Source organism: Gallus gallus, chromosome 1 (assembly GCF_016699485.2).
Source record: "Gallus gallus isolate bGalGal1 chromosome 1, bGalGal1.mat.broiler.GRCg7b, whole genome shotgun sequence".
NCBI lineage: Eukaryota > Metazoa > Chordata > Aves > Galliformes > Phasianidae > Gallus > Gallus gallus.
Window position 1 is genome coordinate 92,454,127 of NC_052532.1, and position 17,432 is coordinate 92,471,558.

Sequence of the window (17,432 nt, forward strand, 5' to 3'; positions counted from 1 at the left end):
TAGAGTTAAATCAAACAGATAAAATTCCATCTCTGTGTTTGGCTTAGAAGTGATAATGTAATAGCTAACTCTGTCCCTTGAAAAGCTTGAGGGACAAGTGGAAACAGCATGAGGCAAGGCAGCACACTACAGTCTACATGTTTTGCAGCAGAAAAAGATTTGCAAAAAAATTCTTATTAGAAAAGAAAATCCTTTTGGCTCTATTATTGCTGAAGAAAAAGTATTTTAAAATATATCTCTAGGTCTGAAGTTTTCACTGTAGAGATGCAGACATCAAGGGAAGCTAGAAAAGTGCTGTTTCCCAGGAGTTGTACCTTATTCATTGAGGTACTTTATTTATCAATCTTCCTAAAATCAAAGGGGCTAGGGAGGAGAAGTGCTGTTCAGCTTCAGGAGGAATACTGAAAACCAATGCTTCATGAATATTGGTGATTGCTGGACATAGTGTGTAACCTCCCTAGAGATCATAATAGAAGAAGAAGAAGGTTATGAATATCATACAGAGAAAAGGAGAGTGACCAAAAAAAAGTAATAGTAATACACCTTTTTGGAGAAGGGTGCAATCAGCAATGAAAACACAGTCACAAAGCCCTTGCCTTTTTGACTTCTAAGAAGTGCAACCTCTCCCACTTTGGCACAGTGAAAATAGTTCTCTAAACAAGTCTTTCATGCGTGTGTACCTCTGGACAGAACACAGGTTCTGGTAAGAACAGGAGGCAAACTCTGCGGTGGAGGACATGTGAGGTCAGATTGTATAGCAGGTTAAAGTAGTATCTTAGAAGCTGGATGATGCTTAATTGTACTAAATGTAGATGATGAAAATCTGAAGACCTATGAACTATGACACACCCAGTGTGTCCTTTCTCTTAAATTAGGGTTGTCCTGTACTGTATATATGGTCTGTTATCTACTCATGTTTCCAAGTGGCAGAATAGTCATCCTCAGTGGTGAAAAGCCAAAAGATACAGACACGCTGACACTGAACTGTCTCCTAAGATCCTTTTCCTTCCATGTTGAGAATGACACCTCCAGTCTATTAAAAGCATGGAATCATACAGTTACCAAGGTTGGAAAAGGCCTCCAGATCATCCAGTCCAACCATCTACCTACCACCAATATTTCCCACTAAACCATGTCCCTCAGTACAACATCTAAATGTTTCTTGAACACTTCCAGGGACGGTGACTCCACCACCTCCCTGAGCAGCCCATTCCAGCACCTGAACACTCTTTTGGAGGAAAAAAAAAAAAAGAGAAGGCATCTTGAAAAGATGAAATGGAAAAATATCTTGTTTTCCATCACCTGTGAATCCAGAGGAAAAAAATAAGCATAAATCAGGATAAAACAGTAAGAAAAGCTGTGGAACATATTTGAGAATGGAAATATTCTGGATAAGTGCTCAGCCTTTTCCACCAAGACTAACCAGTTGCTTTAAGAAGTACAGTATAACTGTACAGTATAACTGTAACATATACTCCAGTATAAGCCTGTCTTGCTCCCATTCTGGACAGAGATCCAGTATTTTGGATTCTGTGGATATGACAAAAATTCCAGTATAAAGCACGTGTAGGGGAAATGAAGGGCTTCTATAGATTAGGTGCCAGTGTTATCTGTTTGCTTACTGAATGGGTGTATTTTCAGGCTGAATATCCCAGTTAGAATTTGGCCTGAACCACCACAATTGACATACCTGCTACTGCAGGAAAATGACAAAATGTTGTTGGGCCCTATACTTACACTTTTATTTCTTCTGTCTCAGCAAAAGCAAATGACTGCATCGTCTCTACTGCACTTCCATCCTATAATGTCATTACTGCTTCAAGTATCATCATTATCACCTTCGTTTTGGCTGTCACCCTAGCAGTAAAGTACCTCCCAAGGCACGGTAAGTACAGCTCCTTTTTCCAGAAACAGTTCCTTACTGCTTATGGATTAAGTATGTTAAATATACCCTTATAGAAACTATACTGATACAATAAGTATTTTTGTACCTTCTTCTCATTTCTTTTTCATGCAGCATCTACTGCCACAAAATCTAAATTTGGCTCAGGACTTTCCTGTATTTTGTGTGCACAGCACTAGCGTTCCAGGTTGACACTCCAATTGTCTTGGGAGTTTTGAAAGGTCAGGCTATTTCCAAAGAACAGGGATATACAGAGTTATATTCAGAAAGGTCAAGAGGTCTGTTTTCATGCATTAGAATGCTTGAAGATGTCAAGAATCTTTTGTGAGCATCATCAACACAGCTGAGCGCTAACAGTTTCAAAATGAGATGTCTATACACCCTACTTGGACAATCTCTCAGAAAAGTCATAGAACCAAAATTACAAGAATGTAGAGTGCTAGGGCTACAGAATAGACTTGAGCACTGCAACTTGAGCACTTTTAGAAAAAAAACCAGTCATCGGGATACATGTGTTTGTCTCCTTTGCTGGTCCCAAAAGAGAAGAGGTGAGGTGCCCTGTCCCACGCTATGAGCTCTTTGGTAATTCAGACACGTCCACAAGCTTTGCGATTGCAAAGAGGATCTCAGGATTAAGTGGAAACTCACCAGATCTCATCAGGTAGCTGCTGCTCCAAGTCATGTCTAAGCTGGCCAACTAGAAAGCCCTTGAAGATGTGGGCATCTAAATCAAATGGATTTACAAAGGCTGGCGGGCATCCAGCCAGTACTGAAAGTCAACAGCAATATATGTCCTCTGCATCCTGTTGGTAGCTTGGGAAAGCAGCCCTACAGAAAGACAACAGGCCTTGCAACATGTTATAAATATCACCCAATCGAGGTCTGTCAGGTCACTGAAGAAGTGAAGGCTGAAGACAAACTGAGAGTGCTCTGTGTTCAGCACACTTAATATGCTCAGCCTGGTGGCTTTTGGTTTAGCTCATCATGGTCACAGTGGTATCCCTGCTGGAAACAGGTTCATTTGTTAGGCAGTAGGGACTCGGCTCATTCAAGAACACTTGTGAGTTCATCATCCTCATATCTCTTGTTAACTCTATTTTCAATTCCAAGCAAGGTCACTTGCAAGTCAGAGTATGGAGGCAGCAGTTTCTCTTCCCCTCCTAACCAACCAGAGCTGTTCAAAAAACTATGTGACCAAGTGCACCAGGCTGGGTTGATTACCCTTCTGTGCTTTATCACCAAGAAAGGAAGCACCTGGGGAAAGCAGAGACCCTTAGCAACACCTGGGCACCTCCTCGTTTTCCACCCATATCCCTCTGTGACACCAGTGCTGGCTCTTCCCTGTTGTGCCCTGGAGCTCTGTCGATGGGAGAGCAGTAACCTGTTTGAAAACATGAATGTCACGACCAAGCAGCCTGTGCTGTTAGCTGCACAGGTAATGAGTTTCTAATTAGGGGAGAAAGACAAGTGGAATTCAGAGATCTGGCTCTAAACAAACACAGGCTTGGAAACTAAAAGGTTCCCTAGCATTAAAGGAGTAAGATTCTGGAGCATTCTGAGATGCCTTTTCTACTGAAACCAGATTGCTTTTAAGATGTAAAAAGCATACCAGTGTCATGGAATGGGATCACCTGCAACAGCAATGGGCTTAGCTGCATAAAATGGAATTTCCCTTTTAGTCCCATTTTCCTAATATGCACACGGAGTGGATCTGCTGAGTCAGGTGGTGCTGCTTTGTACAGTCACTTTGCAGACTGGGTGTAAACTGTACGGAACTGAAGCTGGCATTTCAAACCAACTTCCTAGTTCATACTCTTCGGTGCTGCTGTGTGTTACTACTTGTCTGGGAAGGGAAATGCCTGTCTTTCACGTGCTTCCTGCTGGTGTTGCTGCAGATCGCCAATCAAGAGGTGCTTTGGGAGCTCAAAATATGTCTGAGAGTATTTCTGTTGTCCTCGTGTAGGGAAAGCTGGACCAAGAGCTGCCTTGAAGTTCAGTCATTTCTGAGTTCAAAAAGCCATGCTTCAAGTAGCTGAAGTGTGGGAGGGAATAGAAAAGATAGAGCAGAACGGAAATAAGGGTTCTCAGATGCGTGATTGTTGTGATGACCAAAACATGTAGGTGCTTTGTTGAGGTTCACATCCCTTAATTTGAGGAGCTCGCAGCCGAACCAGCTCGTCTTAGTAGTAATTTAGGAATGAAAACTCTCTGGGTATTTTTTTAATCCTTCCAATTAATTTAACCAAAACCACGGTGTTTAATAGTCTGTGCAGTTACAATTTACTGTAGTAGGACAGGGATCCAGCTTGAATGATAAAAACAAAAGCCAATCTTAAATGCTGAGATGCAAACGCTTCTCAAAGACCTCAGAGGGTTGGTCTGTTGGTTCCTGATGCTAACACCACTGTTCCCTTGCTCAGTTGGTAAGCTGCATGTAGGGACACGTAACTTCTACCATTATTTCCCTGCTGACCTCATCTCAGCATGTGATTGGTCGCTTGTCTTTGTGTCAGGCTGGAGTTCTAACTCCCTGCTAATGAGTACAGTTTTATCCATACGACACTACACGGATAACATCTATGTAAGATGGACCAGGTCAGACTATGGCTACGGGCTGGTCACGTTCGGATATACTACAGGGATGAGTCCCATCAAGGAAAAATAGAAGTAACTGGATCTAAAAGACTTTCTTCTTTACTGTCTGAGATTTTCTTCTCTCTACTCTTCTCACTCTCAGTTACACTTTACTTTGTTGAAGAAGGCATTCCGATCAAGCACTTTCAGATATTCTGGAGCTCCAAGTACTAATGAGGGATCTTCTCTTTCAGCCTGTTCCCACTGTTCTAAGAACCAAGTTTCAGCAGAAGACGACGTGAAAGAAAGTATGAACCCACCCCACAGCTGTAAATTGACATGTGAAATGTCATCTCTATGACCAGATCACTTTTGCAGGTACTTTATTGCACCACTCCTCTCTTGGCAAAATAGCCTCTCAGCTCAGATTCTAGTGCAATACTAGCTCACAAAACCATGTATGGCTTTTGATAGGAGTATGCACCGTCCCTTAGCATAGGAGCAGTAGGGCCCTATTGCCAACTATAGTGGAAATGCTGAGTCACGGCCTGAAGCAGTGACTGAGCACCTGGTGGGAAGGCAGGGCCAACCCAGGGGAGTTGGGGTGCAAGCAATGTACCTGAGTGACCAGAAGGGGTGGAGCCAGGATCCACTGCTTCCCAGACCTCACTTAAGGGTTTAAGAGGTCTGGACATCTCATCTGGAGATCCCTGCCTGCCTGAGGCCTTCCAAGGGTAAGTAGATTTTTTTTCCTTTATGTATTCACTGCTGCTGCACAGAGCATATCCTCACTTGCTGCAGCCTAGGACTTTGCTATTCCACTATCATTGCTGTGCTTTCCATCATGTTATAGCATTACACGAACTCAGGCCCATGATATTTCCCAGGCATGGGATCAGGCTTGTATTGCTCGTGGGGCATTGCTTTTTTAAGGTCTAGAAATTAATCCAGTGAAAAATGTTACAGGACCTAATTTCCCAGACTTCTATGGCCTTTTCTCCCTTGAACGGACCCTGCACAATGGTACACAAGTTTTTATGGCATTTATTCTATAATTAAGTCATTTCCAGTCACCAGGTGGGAGTGAAGGAGTGAGAATAAGGGAAATGAACATTTGACAGATTTGACTGTTAGTATCTCCTCTGAAACAGTATAAGGACACAGGCTAATATCTGAAGGGTGGGCTGTAGCAAGGTCATCCATCTACTGGGATTTGCATTGACACAGCCCCTGCCACTGGGAGAGCCCCATGTTTTACAGGCCTTCCAGCTAAGAACTGGGCACTCTTTTAGTTTCTGTCCTACTGGACTCATTTGCAAGTAGCTCATCACCTGCTAGTCTCACATGTGGCCTCATCCCTCAAGAGGTTGCTTCTGACTGATGGCCTGTAAGCCACGTGCCTCATCTGATGCGTAAACATGGGAACATCAGCAATCAGATAAGTGAAGGATTGACCCATTAGCAGTGAGGGAGAAGTGAACCAAATGGTAACAACTCTGGCTTTCCCAACAAGATTACCAATACCAGCCTGCTTCTGAGCTGTCTCCATTCCCTTCGGCACCTGGAGGAATGGGTAGAAGGAAAAATTTCTTCTCTAAGTCCTATGCAGAAAACACCTGCATTCTAAAAGGAGTTACTTCTAATATGTTGTAAAGGATGGTGTAGGAATGGCTGGGGAAGAGTCTGGCTTGCCAAAGCTTTATGACTTTGAAGCATCATATACATTTTAGCTTGAAAGCTGAAATGTTCAGAGCTGTGTCCTCCAAAGAGGTTTTCCAAGTCGGGAGACTTAAGGAAAGATTAACAGCTAACAGTAACGTCTTGTCTCATTATCCAGGTGTCTGTATTTTCCTGCTCTCACCAGAGGATGCTGAATTGCTAGCATGACAGCACAGAATAAGTTACATAGTCCTAAAAGTCACGAAATTTTTTTCAAGCTGTGTTGCAGTGATCTGAAGGCTTAGAATTTTTGAGGCGGAAAGAAGGGGAAACTATCATTCAGGCCACTTTTCTCATTTCCAAACTTGACCACCCACTCATATTTTCCTCTGGGGAAGGCCCTATCTGGAACAGATACTAAAACCTTGGTTAGCATGAATTCTGGGGGCTTTTGTGAGTACTGTTCACTGGTGGGAGTTCACCTACTGGATAAATCCATTCTGCCACATTCCTCTTTTTTTATTAAAGTTTTCCAGGCTTTTTTTTTTTTTGTAAGCAGCTGATATTTCCAAACTCCAGTGCCTGGAACAGCTGCTGTCTGTGGATAGGGCTGGAAGCTGTACGTTAGGACAACATACTGCTTGCTTAGTGGCAGCCTGTGATCTTGTAACTTTATGATGCACTGAGCCATGTCCTGTTGCTGCTTAAATAAGGCAGTACATTCATTAGTCATCCTCTCTTAGCAGGGGGATGGCACCTCTGTATGGTCTAAAGGTTTTCACACTAAGCAAGTGCTGAGCCAGTAGCTCACTGCAGTGCGTGCCTTGAACTGCCTCTGTGCAGCCATTTTTACCATAATAGGAGCCCTCTTGTGGACTACAGCAGGTGATCCGTGTTTGTTTCAGATCTGCCACATTCTGACTTAGATTTAGAATTAAGAAGTGGAAAAAATCAGTGAAATCTCTTATTTTCTGTCTCCCTCAGGTTTCCTATCCTGTGTATTCTGCACTGCAGTCCCCACCGTTCTCTACAGCAATGCTTATTGCGTTGACCCTCAGGCTCTCTGAAAGGGGGTGAGAGCAGCAGAAAAATCTTCTCAAGAAGACTGACAACATAATCTTGTGTGAATGAGTACGAAAACCCACCTATGCCACAGAAGCTACGAGGTGGTCTTGCTACAAAGGGTTCGCTGGAATTCCAACTGGGAGGATCCTCCGTGTTCCTACAGCAGGTTAGAAGAACAACTTCAGCATTGTGCTCCTCCAGCATGCCAGCTCAAGAGCTCGGGATACTCTGATGCTGCCTCTACAGAAATCAGGAGCCCTGCAGAGCCCTGGCGGGTAGCCCATGTCCACACACCCCTCTAGCAACGCACAACTGGCTCCAGACCCCAACATATGATGTCCAGCCAGGCCATGCCTCCATGGTGCAACTCGAAGCAGCCCAAACTACTTCTATGTTCAGCCTTGCACTGGTATCTGCCAGTGCTGTTCAGTGTGGGCGAAGTTCGAGCTTAGATTTGATGGTTACAGATAGGTGACGAGATACGTCTTCTCCCCTAAAGAGGCAGTAATGTACACACTTCAGGAAAAAGCACCTCACGGTGGGAATAATACACACCTCCTGCTTGTTTTCACTGAGACTTTGTAGGAACAACACATACTGACGGTGTACCCAACAGCTAATACTGCTTATGTACAGCAGTGGCAGAAGTTCTCGTAACCTTTTCTCTCTTGGAAGGATAGTCTTGCCAACCCAGGTATCCAGACACAGCTCCTCCATCACACCGCTCAGACACAGGGGCATACCTCGCACAGACCACCCCACTAAAAGTGGTGGTGCTTCTGAGCACATGGGTGTGTGTGCATGCATGTGCATGCACATACACGAGCTTTATATGCATTTCTTCCTACTCACACTTGCCATAAAGCCCCATCTAAATTCCTGTAACAACGAGCGGTTAACATATTTGTACCAACAGTAATGAAATTTAAGTCAGGGCCTTGCTTCCTACATCTGCTTTTGTTTGTACATTTGCTTAGGAATACTTGTTAGAGTAGGTTCTCCGTTTTTGGGGGGAGTCTCTCACGGTGACACAGGGATTTACTTTGCTTTGAATGCTGCTGCCTTCTGTCAGTGTTCTCTCTTCTCAGGCAGGATGCTAGCACTGGATAGGACTCATCTGACTTAGGTGATATTCTTGCCTACTGTGTAGGAAAACGCAGTTTCTCATTTTGAGGGGAAAAGAGTGGAAAAAAATCCCAAGCACCACTAAGTTTCCTAAGCAACTACGCATACCGACTTAACTCTGCCCTGAATATAGTGGGCTTGTTTTGTTTTTCCCTTTTGTTCTGTCCCACTGCAAGCTGTACCCATTACCTTATTGCTTCATCCACGTACGCAGTTAGCAGGGTAGGCCGAAGTCTGAAAGCATCATGCCACCATCTTTGTGGGGTATTTTGTTGCTTGAGCTGTTTGTCTTGCTAGGACACAGCTCAGAAATGTTCATTTCACGTTTTTCCAGTAGGTACGTATTGGGAGAAAAAATGCTGGAGGGAATAGGAGCGCTAAAAGCAGTTTACAGAGCATTGAGCAATGAGAGTCTACGGGATTAGAGCAAGTCACTAGTGAAAAATAAGACACTGCTCTCTTCCTACTTCTGCAGAATCCTGCTGCCCCATCAGCATTTTTACCACTATCCCCTTCTATGAGACAAAGTGGGAACTTTAGGACATTGCTAGGGAGGGGTAAAAAACAGAGAAAAGGAGACAAGCTTGCCACAAATCCCCCCATGGGTGACAAGGAAGCCGAAGTTATCTGCACATGTGCATTCTGGTTGCAGGTGGGACAGAGGTGGCAGAGGAAGCAGTGCTACTAAAAGGCATCCTGACCTCGTCACAGGAAGGGCTGCCAGTGAAACGCAGTCTCACAGTGTTCGTATTTCCTTTTCCTTCAGTCTACGTGTGCTCCTTCTAGAACTACTAGCTTCTTGCAGGCTGAACATGCTCTTTTTCACTTTAATCATTTTCTACGTTTTTACCTTGCCAACCACACTGCAGCTCTGGCAGCTGGACCTGAACAGAGGCTTCCCTCTGAATACCCCACGCTCTACTTCTGCTCCAGACCGATGACTGATTGCACAGCACTCTGCAGAAGGGTTTGTCTTTTGCAGAGTGCCAAACCTTTCTGTGTCACGCCAGACTCCCACAACACTTTAAGTAACTCCTTAAAAAGGAAACCAAAACCTCCACTGACAGATTTGCCTAGCATCAGTTTGCTTTTATACTCAACAGGCAGGTTGTTTGGTTTATTTTCTTTCTTAAGCACTTACTTATATTATGAATCATGTTTTCTATTGCTTTATGCTGTATTCGGTGAATTGCACACAAATGGTTTCCATGAGACCTTTTCAGCTTAATATCTGGGTCTTTCTACCAGGTGAGCTGCTGTTTATCACACTTATTTTGTAGATAACATGTGCTGGGGTTTCTCCTTTAATTGTATTAAAAGTTATATTGTACACTCCGTTTAGCTTCCTCAGAAATAAAAGATGTCTTGTACGTGCTGGGAAGTACAGGAATGAGGAACTAACTTCAGCAGGAAACAGAGTGAAAAATGGCTACTAATCTTGAGTTGAATGTAGATGGAAGTCTGTGTTTCCCCTTGCTAAGGTGCTACATAAGGGCACTGAGTACTCCTTCCTTCCTTCCATGGAGAAGAAAAAGAACACGGGTCTGCTGTATCTTAGCTCTGCCTACTCTCCCAAGGAGCAACATCCCTGCATCAGTGCTCATAGACACAAGAAAATTAGCGTTCTTCCAACATCACATCAAATACCCACTGAAAGAGGCAGAGAGAAGAGCTGAGCAATGACACAGCTAAGTGTCATGCACACAAGCACACACCAAAAATATAAAACATTCCTGTATAACTGTAGTGGCAAAAATGTGATGTGGAAAGGCCTTCTGTCTTCTGAGGGAGCAGAGGTCAATCACACCAGTGGCACCAATGTACGCTGTTTAAACATGGAAGGGGGAGCAACATATCCACAGCTCTTCACAGAGGGGGAAATAAAAGCTGAGGGAGGAAAACCTTGAAACACAGGCACTCCTTCCATAGATGGATGAACTACGCTGAGGTGTTTGAAAAATAAAGCGTTCGTTACAGAAGTTATAAAACACAGCACCTTCTTGGAAGCAAGCTGTGCCAAAAATTTGTTTTGGGTGGGTGGAATATGCTCTGTGCAATGAGCTGCTCGTATTTCATTCAACACTAATTAGCCATAGCAGAGGAAAGCACTCACGCAGAATAGACTGCCTACTCTTTTCCTAAGGGACCTTAACCCCCTGCCTGGATACAACTCTTTTTAATAAGACAAAACCCCCAGCAAAGAAAAGGGGCCATTAGTCTGACCTTCTGCTCTGAGGGAAATGGCAACAGGCCACCACCTGCCCTCAGGTACAGGCCATTATTAAATTATCCTCAGCCCTACTCACAGGTAGCAGCTACAACTTAACGATTGACCTCTGCTAGAAAATAATAATTGGAGGTTCCTGTTACTGCCTAGGGAGAAGTCTGACACTGCCACCAGACGTCACTGCTTCCTGAGGGGATCTTGGATAGAACTCTTCTCATGGGACATTGCTCAAGTACGTTTCCCTAATGCAAGCACTGTACTAGTTAAGCATAAAGAGATTATGGACACAATCACCACTGCCAGATGGCTTTATTGAATGTCACGAACTGCATTTTCCCCCCGAGGTAATCCCCTTATTTTCAACCTTCACGTGAAATTAGAGAATTTTTGATTGCTGTTAGATCTGTCCACTGAGCCAATGCTTCCACCATTACCATCAGAAAAGGTCATCCTTTCCATGGACCCCTCAGTCACACTTCTACTGAGGAACCCAAAACATCTCTTCTTCAGGGTATTTCCATGCCACTCCAATCTCCTCCACCCTTCCCCCAAACTGATTGTGAAATACCCTAAGCACTCTAAGAGACAAATGTGTTTTTCTGCAAAAAGCACGAATAAAACACCATCAGCAAAACCAAACCGGTCCCAGCCAGGCAAAGTCATGGTGTGGGAGAGGGGTGGTGAGAGGAGGAACACTCACACTGGTGCTGCCTATACTGTGCTTCAACAGCAGGGGCTTCAGGCACTGTCTGAAGAGCAGCTTTCACCAGAACAAAATTAGATTTTCTAATTGATTTCGGAATCAGACTACCTTTAGCAATAGCAGGCTCCTCCACTTCTGGTATTTCTACATCACCAACAGCTTGGACATTCTCAGCAGCAAATGGATTCAAGTAGAGGCTCTCAGGCTGCCCTCATCCTCAGGCAAACCTAGCTGACGCTTGCTTGCCTGGAGAGCCTACCCGTCCACCTTCTGAAGTGGAACAGGTTTGGCCCTTCCAAGCTCTCAAGCAGTGGTATGCATCCACAAATAAAACATTTTCAGCAAACTGCTTTTTCAGAAGTGCAAAGGATACAACTGCATTCACAGAAGACTTCCACTATCCCTTTGGACAAAGACTTTTATAAGTAGAATCAAAATACTTTGTAGCTGCTTACGACAGAGATCTGAGGAAGACTCAGCAGCTCCTAGATTCTCCTGCTATTTTCTGTCTGTGATTGTCCCCGGGCATCACTTTCCATTTTGCCCAAGTCTTCAGTTACACTTAGCCTGGATTGCCTAAGGAGGGAAAAGAGAGAGCAAAGAAACTTTATGTCAGCCTATTTCTTACAAAGACATCACTGCAAAATTCCAACTCTTAAGAAGTTTCTTCTGGAACAGGCAATTCCTTTTGAGTTTCAGTAAGTCACGCAGCCAGCCTCACAGCCCTCTATCCCCAGAAGATTATATCAGCAGTTTGTAGATAGGTATGTGGAACACACCAAAAACATGGTATGGCATGGCTTCTCTGAACGTTTGAGCCACAGAGTACTGGACACGCTTCTAGTGAAAGACTTGAATAGGCAGCTCTGTCTCTTACCACTCTGCTAATTTCTGTTCATACTGCTCCCTGCGCTCACGATTTCGCTTCTCTTGCAAAGTCTCACCAGCAAGTTTCTGTGCAATCATTAGGAGGCCCCCTGCAGGGATCCTAGAAAAAGTAGAAGAGAAGTCACAAGTTACCCAGAGGACACTCAGTAGTAATAACTTACCGTCAGCAGTGAAAGCAGCATGTGGGGGCCAGCCACCAGATCACTGGAGCAAAACATTGCCCAGTACTCAAATGACAACACAGGCTAAGGCACTCTCGTGCTAATGTCAGTCCCCAAATGCAGCCTGTCCTCAGCTGTGACTCACTGTAGCCCCTTGAAAACGTATTTGGAAGTTATTCGTGAACAGGCACACATAGGTCAAGGGGGGACAGGACTTAATGTGCACCAACACCCTTAACGTGCCAGCTCAGCCTGAAAAGCCTGCCTTCTTCTCTTAATTTCTGCCCGAGTTAAGAGGTCACTGCCTAAATGGACAGAGCCCGAGAGAATTATGAGTCCCCTCCATCCTCAGGGAGCTTCAGTCCCCTCCCACCACTCAGGGAGATGCAAGGAACCCACAGCGACGTGACATCTTACAGCTTAGGACTGTGCACCCCTCCCACGCAGCCTCTTCCTCAGCGTTTCTTAAAGGCTGCTGCTCCACTTCTTGGCTTTGATGGAACCTGTTTTGTAAAGCTCTCATTTTGACACAGGTTACTGACCTATCCAGCAGCCCTTGTGTGTTCAGCTCTGGGTTCTGAGCTGCTGGAGAAGCCCTAAAGCTGCATCTCCTACACGCCTGTCTTTAACCCCAAACACCACAGTTACTTAAAGAGACATTAAACTGTTCCGTGCACAACCAATGGGGCTCATTAGTGACCGTACCAAGAAGACACGTCTATGACCCATCCTCATGGTTTCATATTTAATAGCAATCAGTGCCTCCTCTGCTATGCAAACAGCAGTAAGATGCTCGCTCTGTTGAGAGCATTGAGTTCTTATCACGGAGGAAAGAGTAAAATATAAACCAAGAAAAGAAAAGAAAAAGCAGTTAAAGGCCTGGAAGAAAAACTATCATCACAAGGTCCCAAGAAAAATAAAGAAAATCCCTCAGGGCAAGAGAGAAAGGAAAACATCTGCAGTCCCACCTGTGATTCAGGGCTTGGTGTGAGGGGCCACCACCTACCACAGACCATCAAAAAGTAACTGTGACTCAGTCTCTGCTTGCCACCACTCACAACTTACCCAAAGGCTGTTCCGAACAGGAAGCCGCCTGCCAGCCCAGACAGGCCCAAATGCATTCTGAAGAGAGCTCCCGTGAAGGCTGAAAAACACAAACCGACTGAAACCACAATCGGCCCCTCAGCAGCCATCGCGGGCCTGCCGAGGGAGCTGCTCTGCCACGTTTCTCCTCTCTGCTGACATTTGTTTTTAACAGAGCAGAAACCAAGCGCTGTGACCAGCAGCAGCAGTCCCACCATGCAGTCACAGCAGCCTGAGGGAGGACGCTTGCTGTGGCAACGCCTTCCCCTCCTTTCGTCCGCACGCTCTCTGCACTAAAACATGGCACAAAGCCCATCCTTCTTGAGAACAGCTCCCTAAGAAATGCTCAAATGCAAAAGTAACTATGAAAGTGGAGCTCGGTTCTCTCCAGACTGGAGCACGATCACAGAATCACAGAACTATAGGGGTTGGAAGGGACTTCTGGAGATCATCCAGTCCAACCTGCTGCTATAGCAGTTCCCTACAGCACATTGCACAGGAAGGTGTCCACACAGTCCTGAATATCTCCAGAGGAGGACTCTTCACAGTGTCTCTGGGCAGTGCACTCCAGGGTTCTGTCACCCTCTCTGCCCCCCCCATTTTTTTTCTCTTCTATTCAACAGCAGCTAATTATAGCAGCTGCCATGCAAGGCAGAAAAGAACAGTAAAGCACATACCCAGCTGTATGGGCAACAAAGCCTCTAAAACCCAATGACCATATCTACAACCCAATGACCATATCTACCAGGAGCTCTACTGCCAAAAGTGGACATGCAAAACTCGCCACAAGAACGGTAGTTGATAAACATTTATAAACACTGAACTGTTGTGATGATGAGCAGAAATAAGAGACCATCTCCTGCTGAAGAGGTGGTTATGAGGGCTGGTCATGCACTAAATGCTGTATTTATGCCACACAAGCAATTTTCACACAAAAACTCCAAGTATTTTGAGAACGGACTAATGACCACAAAATTCCCCATTGGTTTCAGATAATGCATTGATTATGTGTTACAAATAAAGGCAGACAGCAACTACACCATGGAGCAAAGTTCCAAAGACAGCCAGCCTAACAGGCAGCAAAACCCGGGCGCAACCATGCTACAGTCCTGCTCGTATTCAAGAGATGTGGATTCTTGCTTATGATTTTCTATTGATGACCTCTGCTTACTGACACCGATAAAGTAAAAAGAAGATAAGAAGTACCCAGTCTTACCTCCTGCTGAAGCAAAATTACTGATGGTGGTTTTATCGCGGTACACTGACAGACCGGTGCTCACCATGCTGCAAGGGTGAGGCATAAAGACAGCAGTTACACATGAAAAAGACACCACTTGAAAAGAAGCAGGATTTCATTAAGCCCCACCGCAGGGTGCCTCTGTGCCCTGCTACCAGCCTGGCCAGAGCACGCACACGCCAACCAAAACTGCTTTATTTCTGCAACTTTTCCACACACAGCTGGACAGCCAGAGGGGAGGACCACTTTTGGATTGCCTTTTTTCCTTTTTGTAATCCATCCTATAGTCAAGAATAAAAGAGATCGGGCAATGCAATGGTCCTGTCAGTCGTACAGCTACCACTAGAGCTGAATCATGCTCAAGGTGTCACCAGGGCCACCCGCTCCTGAAGCAGAAGATCCCGTGCTGGATTAGGAGCACCACCTCCTCCATCTCTCTCTCTACCAATGTAATGGCAACCTTTCCAAAACGTGGAACTAACAACCCGTTTTTAAACCTTCAACTTAGATCTTAGGGTGGTGATCATGGCACAGGCTGCCCAGGGCAGCGGGCACAGCCTCATGTGCTGGAGTTCAGGGAGCGTTTGGACACCGCCCTCAGACATAGGGTTTGGATTTGAGATGGTCACGTGTAGAGCCCAGAGTTGGACCCAATGATTCTTGTGGAGCCCTCCCAGCATGGGACATTCTGTGATTCCATACAGAAGCAAGTAACACCGAGCAGCATCTCCCTTCAAAGCCTTTCACAAAGGGGCAATGAAAAAAGACGATGCATTTGCTTGCATGGGAGACATCTGGTGGATGGCAACGACGTTGCACGACTAGTCCTGAAAAATCTAAAGCATTAAAAGTTCTGGAAGAGAAAGCAAACAGCACACTAATTAAACTCAAGAAAAGATACTGTGGCAAAAGGTGCCAAAACATGAGAGAAAACATGGACGAAATAGAGAAAGGAACAAAAACACTAGGCAGAAAGGCCAAAATATAAAAGCAGCTGACTGGGAATTAGTGCTAGCCAATAGTGCTGCTATCTGAAAAGTAGAAGGGGAACACAATGCACCCACAGATGTAGTCAGCACAGGTCTAGAACTACGCAAGTTACCACTCTTCACATCAGGTATGGTGATGTTCCTGGTTGTAAAGGGCGATAATGGGAACAGTGTGCCTAGTCTGACACTGTACTGAGAGAAACACATGGGCACTGCTGGGGGAGAAAACTGGAGAAGTGGAGTGCTGTGTGTGCACTGCTTGTGCATGGACACACAAAGGAGTCACCTGCAAGAACATGAAGACAAGAGAATTGTGGGTAACGCCACTGTACACAACGTGGGGGTGATAAGATGTAACAAAAAGGAGAAAAACTAGTGTGTGATAGAACAGTGCACTGTAACGCTCTCCCAGAGAAAAACGCACAATGCATCAAAATCAGGAGATGAAGAAAAAGCAGAAATAAGCTGTTAAGTGTTGGGAAGAACACAATTTAGGCCCAGAACAGGATGGACCAGGTGTTGCGAGCAGAGCTTTTCCAGTTATCATTTTTGCGTCGGCTCATGAGAAGATTTAATGCTGGGCTAATTTAAGAGGGTGACGTCCTCTTCACGTTTCCACCTTATCGGTCAGACTGCCTGGGTCCATGCACAGCCCTCTGTTCTCCCACTGCTACCACAAAGGGAACACTTACTTGAATATGGTCACGAAGGTGGCCACCCTCCAGCTCCAGCGCCAGCCATAGCGGATGAAGCTCCTGAGCCCAGCACGGTGTGCAGATTGCTGGGGGGGGGGAGGAGAAGGGTTACAGACTGCGGACCCACTCCCCTTCAGCACCATCCCACTGCGCTGTGGGGTGCTGCCGAGCGGCACCGACCCCACTCAAGGCTCTGGGAACGGCAACCCTAAGAGTAAAGCCGATCCCTTCCTGAGGAATGGGAGCCGATGTTTACACCAGAACAGGCACCCCAAGAATTAACTCCCATTTGTAGCGCTGACTTGCAGAGGCAGACCAACCGGGACCACGCCACCTGATTTGGGCTTCTGCCTGCACACCGTCCCCTTCACCACCCCCGCTCAGCACCGAGGGCCGAAGGCAGCTCTCCCCGAGGAGGCCCGGGGCCGCTCGCACCCCGCGGTTCACCCCCGGCCCCGTACCACCGCATCGGCGCGGTTCTGGAACACCTCTCCCTGGCTGCCCTCGATGAAGGCCCTCCGCGCCTGGCGGAAGGCGGGCAGGCCGCCGTACAGCCAGCCGACCAGGCCCCCGGTGAACGCCGACTTGATGATGTTCACAGTCTCCTCCGGGTACCGCTGCAGCTCGCTGCAAGGAAACGCCGTGGCTCAGCGCGGAGCGGCGCGGCCCGGACAGGCCTCGGCTCCCGCCTCCGCGGGGCGGCGGCGGCGCCGGGCTCCGCACCCGGAACTCCCGCCCGCCGCCCGCCGCCCCGGCCCTCACTCGCGCCTCCACAGCTCGCTGAGCCGCTCCCAGCCCGTCTGCGGCGGCGGCGTGGGGCGGCTGAACGTCCGCCCGGCTCCCAGCCCCTCCGCCATGGCCCTCCCGGCGGCGGCGCTGAGCGAGCACCGCAGCGCCCCCAGCTCCACGGAGGGGCACGGCGGGGCGGGGGCTCGGGAGCGTCTCGCCCGATGCCCGCGCTTCTCTGTGAGTGGAAGGGAGGAGAAGGGCCGCTCGGCCTTTGTTCCCTTGCTGGCTTACGATTTCCTATCACACGGTATAGTGGCTGCGGCCGTTCCCATCCCTGGAGGCGCTCAGGGTTGGATGGGCCTTGGGCAGCCTGAGTTGGTGGGGGCCAGCCCTG

The 17,432-nt window shown here is 46.6% G+C and overlaps 2 protein-coding genes across 3 annotated transcripts in view; one reads left to right on the forward strand and one right to left on the reverse strand.

The window, feature by feature from the left end:
* Positions 1-9,707, forward strand: part of CD88 (CD88 molecule) — a 22,468-nt gene extending 12,761 nt beyond the window's left edge. Inside the window, exons 4-6 of the mRNA NM_001079739.2 lie at positions 1,760-1,885; positions 4,732-4,855; positions 7,121-9,707. Of these exons, the coding sequence (NP_001073207.2) occupies positions 1,760-1,885; positions 4,732-4,838 (233 nt within the window). The 3' untranslated portion in view covers positions 4,839-4,855; positions 7,121-9,707. The remainder of the gene's footprint in view (positions 1-1,759; positions 1,886-4,731; positions 4,856-7,120) is intronic.
* TIMMDC1 (translocase of inner mitochondrial membrane domain containing 1) overlaps positions 1-17,184 on the reverse strand; it is a 24,803-nt gene extending 7,619 nt beyond the window's left edge. The window contains exons 1-7 of one of the 2 annotated variants that reach the window (XM_046940154.1): positions 17,072-17,184; positions 16,771-16,936; positions 16,307-16,395; positions 14,605-14,672; positions 13,371-13,449; positions 12,134-12,244; positions 11,712-11,832 (exon numbers count right to left, since the gene is read on the reverse strand). In XM_046940154.1, the coding sequence (XP_046796110.1) occupies positions 11,742-11,832; positions 12,134-12,244; positions 13,371-13,449; positions 14,605-14,672; positions 16,307-16,395; positions 16,771-16,936; positions 17,072-17,166 (699 nt within the window). In that variant the 5' untranslated portion in view covers positions 17,167-17,184 and the 3' untranslated portion in view covers positions 11,712-11,741. Of the gene's footprint in view, positions 1-10,845; positions 11,833-12,133; positions 12,245-13,370; positions 13,450-14,604; positions 14,673-16,306; positions 16,396-16,770; positions 16,937-17,071 lie in introns of those variants that run through there. The other variant, NM_001257290.2, reaches the window with a different exon arrangement.
* Positions 17,185-17,432: the final 248 nt, after the last annotated feature.